The 12,164-nt window shown below is 44.1% G+C and overlaps 1 protein-coding gene across 2 annotated transcripts in view; it reads right to left on the reverse strand.

The window, feature by feature from the left end:
* The window catches only part of memo1 (mediator of cell motility 1), a 46,341-nt gene that overhangs the window by 23,123 nt on the left and 11,054 nt on the right, over nt 1–12,164 (reverse strand). Inside the window, exon 3 of one of the 2 annotated variants that reach the window (XM_068044425.1) lies at nt 11,259–11,327. The exons of the other annotated variant lie outside the window; for it this stretch is intronic. Coding sequence (XP_067900526.1) covers nt 11,259–11,327 — 69 coding nt within the window. The remainder of the gene's footprint in view (nt 1–11,258; nt 11,328–12,164) is intronic. 2 annotated transcript variants of the gene reach the window in all.

A 12,164-nucleotide genomic window follows, 5' to 3' on the forward strand; every position in this document is an offset into this window, starting at 1 on the left:
GCGACACATCCGGTGGACTGGCGTGCACTACCATGACGACCAGTTGCTACAGCAGCTTGGCAACGGGCGCCAACATCAAAAACAACAACTCTGTCAGTTGGCAGCTTCACGTGCAGCACTAGTGGCAGAACCTGCCTCTCAAGGACTGGCCTTCACAGCCATCAGCAAAGGTGTACCAAGTCACTCCACCTAAATGGATTGTTTGCTGCGTGTCCATCACCTTTTATAGATGGAAGGATGCCAACAAACTGCAGAGCACACTTTGGAACAGCTTTAGAATATGCTCAAGGATCATGCTGCTCGTCACGAAATAGAATAGCTTAAGGGCCTGATCAGAGTAAATCAGAATAAAGTCAATGTCAATGGTGGATACAGGTCCAGTCATGATGTTATCAGTCAGTCGACGCTTGCTGATAAAACCACAAAGATACAAAAGCGAGAGCAGTCAGAAGTTGCTGACTCCTCCAGCCTCTACAAAAGGGAAGTTTGGCGGGGTAAAGGAAAAAATGCCATTGTTAATTTCAGCAATTCAGCTTTTCATCTCAAATTAATGCTACCTACAAAAAGTGGGGAGAAAGATGATGCAATATATGGGGCTTTAAGCAATTCAAGCTCCACTCTCAGCTGGCCAAATGATTCACCCGATTCAAGATGGCTCCTGGGTGGTCAACTCCCGAGGGAGCTTCTTACTGTGCATCTCTAACCTTGGCATCTGCTGCTCTCCTTTGCCCTACCTACCCCAATCTCTCCTCTTCCACTATTTAAGTTCTCCTGGCTCTAATAGTGGGTGCATTTTAGCCCTTACTACGAGTTAACTGATTGTTTCAACCACACTGCCCAACTTCCAGCCATGCCTGCTCTTGCTTCTCTCAGTGAACACTGGATCTTTTCTCAAATTTGGCTTTCAACTTCTTGGACTTCTCTGGATATCAAGACTACACTTCTGCACTGGAATACATTACAAGACTCTGTCACTGCATCTCTGATCTGCTGCTCAGTTGCTTAAATTTTGGAGTAACGTTGATCAGCTAACAGCCCTTCCCCCTACATCGCTGCTGTTACTGCTGAGTCTGTGACTGGTCTACTGGCTTTTCAGCTTCAGCTAAAGTCTGGTTCGGTATCCAGTACATTTCGCCATCACTTCTGGATCTTATGGTGACCTCAAACGTCGTCACCATTTTTTCTGCCCTACAACTGATTCTGCACAATGCCTGGAACTTTGTTCCTGTAGAAATATCCCCAAGGCATCTGATGATGCTCTACCCTCCAAATAGCTTCTGAGCGTCACTCGCCCACTGCACCTGTCTCCAGACTTAGACAACAGATAGTCTATACTCCATGCTGATGCCACCCTATATGTCAGCTTTGTCCCACTACAGGACCTTTGACTAACTCTTGACCCCCTCCTATTATTGTCTTTTTATTCTCTATTTTACTCAGGGTTTTACGTATCTTAATCATTACTACGTAATCAGGTCCGCATAACTCAAGTTTACACCATGTCCATTTGCATGCATGTTTTGGCTGCCGCTCCAGACATCACTTATATTTCCACTTTTTTCTCCTCCTATTTCACTTCCATCTTTTCGCCCCTTCCCCTGGCCCCCCAAAACCAGATCCCACTCCTGTAGTCATGCCTCCTTTTATTTCTCCCCTCTTGGGTACTTTGGCCTCCCAAATCCCGACCCTTCAGCACTCCTCGATCTTCCTAGTCTCCTGCTCCCGGGCTAGGCATGACTTGCTCTTAGACAAGTAAACAGCTTCCCTCAGTGGCTCTCCTTTCAGGCTGGAAGGAGGTTTGTAGTGGAGTTCCCCAGGGATCTGTTGGGACCCTTGCTTTTCCAGATATATATTAATGACCTAGACCTTGGTGTACAGGGCACAATTTCAAAGTTTGCAGACAATACAAAACTTGGAAGCATTGTGAATTGTGAGGAGGATATTGTGAAACTTCAAAAGGACATAGAGAAGTTGGTGGAATGGGCAGACAGGTGGCAGATGAAGTTCAATGCAGAGTAATGTGAAGTGATTTATTTTGCTAGGAAGAACATAGAGAGACAATATAGAATAAAGGGTACAATTCTAAAGGGGGTGCAGGAGCAGAGGGACCCAGGTGTATATGTGCATAAGTCATTGAAGGTGGCAGGACAGGTTAAGAGAGTGGTTAATAAAGCATACAGTATCCTGAGCTTTATTAATAGGGGCATAGAGTACAAGAGCAAGAAGTTATGTTGAAATTGTATAAGACACTAATTCAGCCTCAGCTGGAGTACTGCATCCAAGTCTGGGCACCACACTTGAGGAAAGACGTGAGGGCATTGGAGATAGTACAGAAAAGATTCACGAAAATGGTTCCAGGGATGAGGAATTTCAGTTGTGAAGATAGACTGGAGAAATTAGGACTGCTTTCCTTGAAGAGAAGGCAGAGAGGTGATTTGATAGAGGTATTCAAAATCATGAGGGGTCTGGACAGAGCAGATAGAGAGAAACTGTTCCCACTTGTGAAAGGATAGAGAACGAGAGGGCACAGATTTAAAGTATTTTGTAAGCGAAGCAAAAGTGACGTGAGGAAAAGCTTTTTTTACGCAGCGAGTGGTTAAGGTCTGGAATGCGCTGCCTGAGAATGTGGTGGAGGCAGGTTCAATTGAAGCATTCAAAAGAGAATTAGACTGTTATATGAAAAGGAAGAATGTGCAAGTTTATGGGGAGAAAGTAGGGGAATGGAACCGAGGGAATTGCTCTTTCAGCGAGCCAGTGCAGACACGATGGGCTGAATGGCCTCCTTCTGCACCTGTAACTATTCTGTGATTATAACATGGAGAAATGTGAAGTTATCCACTCTGGTGAGAAAACTGAAGAGCAGAATTTGTGTTTTAAAATGGAGAGAGACTGGGTAATGTTGGTGTTCAGAGAGACCTGGGTGACTTTGCACACAAATCACAGTTAATGCAGGTACAGTAAGTAAATAGGAAAGAAAATGGTACTTTAGTATCTATTACAAAAGGAGTGGTGAAGATTAAAGATGTCTTATTGCAATTATATAGGGCCTTGGTGAGATCACCCCTAAAATACTGTAGTTTGTCTCATTTCCAAAGGAAGGATATACTTGCCTTAGACAGAGTGCAACGACGATTCGCTAGACTGATTCCTGGAATTGAGGGGATTGTCCTATGAGGAGATAGAGTAGATTAGGCCTATATTCTCTGGGGTTTAAAAAAATGAGAACTGATGTCATTGAAACATATAAAATTGTTAAGGGGCTTGACAGGGCTGGGATGATGATTTCCCTGGCTGGAAAGTCTAGAACTAGCGGCCATAGTCTCAGAATAAGGGGTTAGCCATTTAGGACTGAGATTGAGTGAAGAAATTTCTTCACTCAGAGTTGTGAATCTTTGGAATTCTTAATCTCAGAGCTGTGGATGCTCTGTCATGGAGTATATGCATTGAGTATATGGGTGGCACAGTGGCGCAGTGGTTAGCACCACAGCCTCACAGCTCCAGCGACCCAGGTTCAATTCTGAGCACTGCCTGAGCGGAGTTTGCAAGTTCTCCCTGTGACCGCGTGGGTTTTCGCCGGGTGCTCCGGTTTCCTCCCACAGCCAAAGACTTGCAGGTTGATAGGTAAATTGGCCATTATAAATTTCCCCTAGTATAGGTAGGTGGTAGGGGAATTGAGGGAAGGTGGGGATGGGGTAGGAATATGGGATTAATGTAGGATTAGTATAAATGGGTGGTTGATGGTCGGCACAGACTCGGTGGGCCGAAGGGCCTGTTTCAGTGCTGTATCAATAAATAAATAAAATAAAGACAGAAATCAGTAGATTCTTGAATACTAAGGGAATCAAGGGATATGGGAATAGTGCAGGAAGGTGAAGTTGAGATCATCGGCCACAATCTTACTGAATGGCAGAGCAGGCTTGAAGGACCAAAAGGCTTACTCCTGTGTCTACTTACATTATGAGCAGAACCCCAACTGCCCCATCCTGCTCTCTTGCTGACCTTCCTGCCCAGTGCCTTTGCTGGGGGCTTGTCCTGCTAATCTTTCCTGTTCAACTCCTCACTCCCAGTGCTGACGCTGTGGACTCTACCAACAGATCAACTAACACGGCCCTTCTCCGCATCTCCCTCCAGAATATCTGTTGACTTGTGAGCAAGGCCCTTGCCATCCACGAGCTCATTGTGGTTGACTGCATTGACACATGGCCTTGACAGAACCTGGCTGAGAGGTGATAACACCTTCCTCTTAAATAAAGCTACCCCTTCCAACTAGTCATAGAGGTAGGCTCTTATCACCAATTAATACTTTTGTCTGTCCCCCTTGCTCCTGACATTTTCTCCTCTTCAGCACATCATCTTCTTCCACCCTTCTCACTTAAAATCCTCATTCTCTACTGCCCACCCAAGCACCATAAAAATCTTCTCAAAGTATCTTCACTGTTCCCCTCCCTCAGCTTCTGTGCCTCGCAACTTCTCATCTTGAGATTTCAAAATAATACACGGTGCTCTCTTCTGCATTCACCACCCTCTATCCTCTCAATCTCTCCCTCCATATAAACTCCCCAAACTATATTCACGCCCATCTTCTTGACCTTGCCATCTCACATGGTCCTGCTACTTCCACCGAGTCAATCGCAGGCAAGGTCATCTCTGATCACTTCCTTGTATCACTCTGCACCCACATCCCCCTCCCAACCCAATTTCCTTCTGTAACTGCCCCAGCCCCAATTCTACAACTGCACTTTCAAAACCCCAACTGTATGGTATTCAGCCCTCCATTCACCACATCATTTCAGCAACTGATCTGTTCAACCACGCCCTCACCTCCACCTTTGATGCTTTAGACCCCATTAAAACAATTACTCTCTCACTCTGGCTATTTCCCCTAGTATGGCCCTAATCTCCATTCCTTCAAGTCCAAGGGATGCAGACTTGAAAGGATATGGCAGAAAACTGATTTAGCCATTCACCATCTCGGCTGGACCACATACAGCAGTACAGAGACCTGCTCTCATTTGCCAAAACTGCTCACTATTCCAGGATCACTCCTGGAATGCAAAGATAACCTCCAGCTTCTTTTCTCTACAGCAAACTGGACCTTTAAACCCCTTGCCTCTGTGTCCTCCACCCTTACCACCAAGTGCAAGGAGCTCATGGACTTCTTTGTCACCAAGATTAAGATCGTCTGAGCAGCTGTTTCCCTCCCTTCCCATAGCCACTAGGCCAAACTTCCTGATTCCCCCCGCCATAGCCTCAAACCTTTCCCTAGTTTATTTCCTACCTTCTCTCATGCCCTTGCCAAGCTCAACTTGTCCACAAGCCCCACCTCCTGCTCGCTCAACCCTATTCCCACTAATCACCCAATTAACCTTCCTAACTCCGTTAGCGGATATTGTTAACTGTTCCCTCTTGAGGTACTGCCTCCCTCTCCTTCAAATAAGCTGTCATCACCCCTCCCAAAAAAAAACTCTGATCTCTCCATCCTAGCCCACAACTGATCCTCTTCAAAGTCCTTGAATGTGTTGGCACCTCCCAAATCCGTGCTGACCTTTCCTAGAACTCCACGTTTGAATTCCTCCAATCAGGTTTCCACTCCTTCCATAGCACCGAAGCGGCTCTGAAAGTCATAAATGACATCCTATGTGACTGTGACAAAGTTAAACTATCCCTGCTCGTCCTTCTTGACCTGTCTGCAGCTTTTAACATGGATTGACAATGCAATCCTCTAACACCTCTCCACCATCATCCAGCTGGGTGTGATTGCATTCACCTAGATCCATTCTCATCTATACAGTTGTAGCTAGAGAATAGCTTCTGCTCTTCCTCCCACACTGCTACCTCTGGTGTTTTCCCATTTACCCCCCCCCGCCGCCAAAGTTCTATCCTTTGGCCTCCTCCTGTTTCTCATCTACATGCTGCTCCCCGGCAATATCTGAAAAACACAAAGTCAGTTTTCACATGTACACTAACAACACCCAGCTCTAACTCATGTCCTCTCTTGACCCCTCCACTGTCTCCAATTTGTCAGACTGCCAACATCCAGCACTGGATGAGCAGAAAATTCCTCCAACCAAATACTGGTAAGACTAAAGCTACTGTCTTCAGTCCTCACCACAAAATGCCATTAGTTTTAATGGCTATTGTGTACGACAGACAAAATGAATGCAGATGTACTGATTTTAATATATTACTGACAAATCTCCCATGTTCCAGGTATGTCGGAGAATCACTTTTATAAATTCAGGAACATTAAACCATGTGATTTAACAGGTCTTATCCTGAAGTGTTTAAATCCAGTTGATGTTAAGCAAACACTGGGTGAGTTCAGATATAGTTAAATTAAGAACGAACAAAGAAAATTACAGCACAGGAACAGGCCCTTCGGCCCTCCAAGCCTGCGCCGATCCAGATTCTCTATCTAAACCTGTCGCCTATTTTCTAAGGGTCTGTATCTTTGCTTCCTGCCCATTCATGTATCTGTCTAAATACATCTTAAAAGACGCCATCGTGCCCGCGTCTACCACCTCCGCTGGCAATGCGTTCCAGGCACCCACCACCCTCTGCGTAAAGAACTTTCCACGCATATTCCCCCCTAAACTTTTCCCCTCTCACTTTGAACTCGTGACCCCTAGTAATTGAATCCCCCACTCTGGGAAAAAGCTTCTTGCTATCCACCCTGTCTATACCTCTCATGATTTTGTACACCTCAAGAAGCTAGAGACCTAATCCCGAACGTCCCCCCACCCCACCTCTCGACTCCAATTGCTTGTTTGTTGCCTACAGTAGGAAAGGCCAAATGCTGTATAATGACTAATCCATCAATGCTGTAATAACAATGTGCTAAAATGACTTAAAGATGCTTCTGGTCAGAACTCGGATGCTGGCTGTTTTCACCCAGTATCTAGAGCGGGATTGTGGAAAGGTTTTACCCAGCAGTGAGAAACCAGTTTGAATGTTATTTTCCATATGTATTAAAATGACTACCCATTCCTTCATACCCAATTAGGAATAGTTTGAGCCATTGCACAGATGGAAAAATGTGGCAACTTGGGTTTGGCAAATGACAGAATGCATGCTGCTGCAAACGTCCAAATTTTGATCTGCAGCATAATCTCACTACACCCGAATTCAGCCCCGCCATTCATTCTCTTCAAGCATGTGACTGCTGCACTGAAAATAGCTACCTGCACAAACCCAGACAGCAATGAATGTACATCCAGACTGTAAGAGGAGGTGGGGGTATGTGGGTACAGAACAAATACAATTGGTACAGAAAACACAGGTCAGCGATTTTTATTGATGAAAATGTCGAGGGTGAGAGAAAATGGAAACAAGAAAAACAAATGACGAGTAAAATATCCTGCCCTCCTTTTGAAATTTAATCTGTTTACTAACCTACCCAGTCTACCCCCACCCTACCACCCACAGATAGATCTCCACTGATCCTCTTTGCAAAGACAGGTCATGTGAACTGTTTGATGTACCCCACAGATAAACACATGTTTAATTCTCTGACATGCTCCTCCACAGATCATCAAGCCAGCACAAAGCATTCCACACTTGCGGGCAAATGAAAATTAAAGGGACACTTCCACTGTTACACATCAAGGGGCCTTTTATTAACTGTCAGTGAGGCTTAATTTGCTGGAGTACTCTACCAACTTCAAGAGGAAAGATTATGCATCAGAGGTTCACACAATGGGAGAAATTTAAACAGCGATCAGAAGAGTTCATTTTAATGTCCAACTACCTAACTGAGGAATGCACTGGCAATAGTTGCACATGACATTATTACTGCAATAACAATTCCAGAAATGCTCCAACAGCATTTGGAACTGGAGCGGATCCTAAACTGACCTTGTACTGTTTTTAAGCAGAATAGGGCATACCTTTCCAACTCTTATGTGCTGCATTCCCTGTTGGGAGTGATCTAGCGAAAGGAAATTACCATTGTTTTTTCTACTAAACAGCAGCCACTGTAAAATTTCCGTTATCACCTGCTCCACACTGAGGCACAAGATTGACTGTAGTTACTTACACATACTAGTAGCAAAGCTAATCAACTGGGATTTCCTTTCCCTAAAACATGTTTCTGATTTTGTTCAGTATGCTAGTTGTTCTTTTTAAAAAAGACACTGGTTCCAAAAAAAATTTATTTTTGATTTAAAGCACAATCTATTTTTGCTGTATTATCTTTAAAAAGGGAGGCAGTTGAGCGATAGATAGGGGACTTAATCCAATGAGTAGCTGAGTGTCGCAGACGATGATCTTATCCAAACAGTCGTTGAGCAATAGACAGGGGGCTTGACAAATCAGTAGTTATATATTCACGGCCACCCTACTGACCTCGGCATCTCATGTGGGCTTGCTCGTCCCATTGTATCAATCACAGATAAGGCCATCTCCGATCACTTCCTTGTATCATTCTCCACCCAAATCCCCCTTCCACACCTCAACCAAACCTCTTTCTGTATGACCCTGGAATAAAAAAAAACTCTCCCCCAAATTCCCTTACAACTATCTTTTCAAAGTCCCAACTATCTAGCCTTTGGCCCTCCATTCACCACATTTCTGCAACTACTGTAAGCCAATGTATTATTTTAACCTTTTAACCATGTAACTGTTCTCTTATTTCTTTTGTATTAATCAATGTAGACCAGTTGTGGTGGAGTCCTGAGTTTGTGGAGTCTGCCTCATGGTGGCAAAAATGGAGCAAAGTACCCAGACCAAAGACATCCAATTAATTGTATTGTGGGCTTGAAAACGCAAGGCAAATGGGTCAGTTCTGGTCATGACAGTGCCTAGTCAGAAATAGCAAGGTCTGCAAAACTAATTAAACTGAAAAAGTGCTAGCATCCGGGAAGAGATCCAGGCCTTGCTCATTAAGAGCTAAACAAAATGTCTGTCTGTACCAGACTGGAGGTGGATAACAGTGCTAGAGAGAACAAAGCAGAGAAACTTTGTTATCTGAAGCAGTGGGTCTTGAAATTCCTGCATGAGCCCCAAGTTGGCCACCACCAGTGGTGATGAAGTAATTGTCTTGTTTTGAAAAGGACAGTGTGGTAATTGCAGACCAATTGAAGGAGTTATAAACAGATTTTTACCTTATATGGAACAGAATCATAGCAAAAAAGGTATAAAGAGCGAGCCCAAAGCAGCATCTTTGCTGCAGTGGTTAAAGTGGCGTGGGCAGCCATCCGGAAGTTGTGCAAGGCAGATTCATCGGCGGATTGACCAAGTCAGAATCCGGTTCGCAGGACTGCTAAGCAACCGGTATTAGCCCGAGTACATACTATTGCTGAGTTGTGTAATAAATGTGGTCCACGTCTCGTGGAACAGTATCCAAGTTGTTGTGTTCCATAATACCCAGAGTAAAGGCTAGAACATTTAGACCAGGAAGAGGGTCATACACTACTGATTTGCCTCCACCTTTGATGGCTTAGTCCCCAGTAAAACCATTACTCTCTCACACCTTGGCAATTCCCCCAGTATGGCCCTCATCTCTGCTTCCTTATGTCCAAGGGACACAGGCTTGAAAGGATATAGCAGACAACTGGTTTAGCCATCCACTGCCAGATCTGGCTGGACCACATCAAACACTATCTGGTCCCATTCTCACCTACTAAAACTGCTCACTATTCCAGAATCATCCTGGAATGCAAAGATAACTCCAAGCTTCTTTACTGCAAACCATCTTAAACTCCTCCATCTCACCACCAATTAATGCAGTTCATCCATTCTCACCTCCACAAATCAATGCAAGGAATTCATGGACTTCTTTGTCACTAAGATTGAGACCATCTGATCAGCTGCCTCTGCCACGCTCCTCTCTTACAATAACCCACAAGGCCAAACTTCGCCTAAAGTTCCTCCCTGCCTGAGCCCTGAACTCTTTCTCTAGTTTCTCTTCCATCTCCTCTGATGCCTTCTTCGAGCTGACCCACCTCCTGACCCTGTCCTCACTAAGCTGACCACCAAACCTCCTCTCCTGGTCCCATGTTAGCCGATATTGTTAATGGCTCTTACTCTTCAAGGGTCCCTCTCTCCTTCAAATCTACTGTCTTCAAAAAATCTAGCCTTTCCCCCACCATCCTTGCAAATTCCCACCCATCTCCAACTTGCTTTTCCTCTCAGTAAAATCATAATAGGAGGAGGCTACTCAATCACTCAAGCCTGCCACCCCACCAATAACCCTTGTACATCAAAAATCTGTCTAACTTGGCCTTGAATATATTCAATGACCCAGCCTCCACTGCTCTCTGGGGAAGAAAACTCCAGAGATTAATGACCCTCAAAGAAATTCCTCCTCATCTCCATCTCAAAAGAGAGACACCTTAGTTTGAAACTGTGCTCCCTAGTTCTCGATTACCCCATGTAGGGAAACATCCTCTCAGCATGTAGCATGTCAAGCTCCCTCAGAACTTATATGCTTCAATAAGATCACACCTCATTTTTCTAAACTCCGAGTATAGACCCAACCTGCTCAATCTTTCCTCATAAGACAACCCCTTCATCCCAGGAATCAGCCTAGTAAACCTTCTCTGAACTGCTTTCAATGCAAGTATATCCCTCCTTAGCTAAGGAGACCAAAACTATATGCAGTACTTTAGCTGCAGTCTCACCAATGACCTATACAATGCTAACAACACTTCCCTACTTTTATACTCCATGCCCCTTGCAATAAAGGCCAACATTCCATTTGCCTTCCTGATTACTTGCTGGACATGCATACCGACTTTTCATGATTAACGTACAAGGGCACCAAGATCCCTCTGTACCAAAGCATTCTGCAGTCTCTCTCTATTTAAATAATCATCTTTTCTATTTTTCCTGCCAAAGTGGACAATCTCACATTTTCCCACATTATAGTCCAGGCCAAATTTTTTCCCACTCACAACCTATCTATATGTTTTTGCAGACACCGAGTCCTCCTCACAACGTGCTTTCCTACCTATCTTTGTAGCATCTGCAAATTTGGCTATAATATACTCGGTCACTTCATCCACTATATACCTTCCTCCAGTCAGAAAAACAATCATTTACCACTACTCCTTTCTGTTCCTGAGCCAATTTTGTTTCCATGCTATCACTGCGCCATTAATTTCTTTAATTTTGTTAAGTCTAACATGCGGGAAGATTTCATTGACTTAACCATTCCCACCACCCAATTCTGCTCAGTTCCTCCTTCATCCCTTCAAAATTAGCCTTGCTTAAGACAGTATTTACGAAAGGAGAAGACCCAGCATTTAAGATTTACTTACGTAATGGATGGATCCACTTGTTTATAAGCATGAGCAGCACAAGATCCACAGTATGTGTATCCTGCATGACTGTAAGGGCAAATACAGAAGAGATTTGCATGAGCACCAACATCCCACACCAAACTTAACATGAGACCTAATCAAAATGTCCATAGGCAACAAAATGTCTTGTACCAGAGAATGGTAAGATATGACATTGAGCCAGCAGTCCTCCGCAAGGCATGGTTCCAACTCAGCTGAGCAAGTGAAAACCAAGCCCTTCCTGGCACAGAGGAAAGGAGAATCAGTAGAAAGGTCATTGGGCTATTCTTGTGCACCTTTTAGCAGCAGTTACAGAGTTGCACTGACAGAGGTTCAGGAGGTCAGCTCATGACTGTTTTGGGGACAGATAGAAAAGGTGGTCAAGAAATACAAATATAACATCCCCAGGAATTGCCATAAATTGCATTTTAGTTAAACTTATTTCTCAATATTCCCACAGATGGGGAATTCTCTCCCCTTGCACTTTGCAGCAAAAAAAATGCACATAACGCACAGAGGTCCTCTGGGATGACCCATGCAATGCCTTAGTACAATGCTCAATCTTATACAACAGGCAGATTATTTAATATAATTTTTAGTGGTCGGCCATCTGTTATGACAATATACCAGTGGCATCACACCACATTTCATCAATGATGGCACTAATCATGCGTGCATGCATATCTGTGCGTGTCTGATTCACCTTCCAGGCCAACCAGTTCACTCAACATGACACAAAATGTTACGTGAAGTTTTAAATATATTTTGCCAAACCAACAGATGCCAGGCGATGAAGTACACCATGTACAAGTCAATTCAGAACTTGTAACATGCGAACCAATATCATCCTGGAACTGTGCATTTACATTCTATTCATAAAACAGG

This window comes from Heterodontus francisci, chromosome 13, assembly GCF_036365525.1.
Source record: "Heterodontus francisci isolate sHetFra1 chromosome 13, sHetFra1.hap1, whole genome shotgun sequence".
Taxonomy (NCBI): domain Eukaryota; kingdom Metazoa; phylum Chordata; class Chondrichthyes; order Heterodontiformes; family Heterodontidae; genus Heterodontus; species Heterodontus francisci.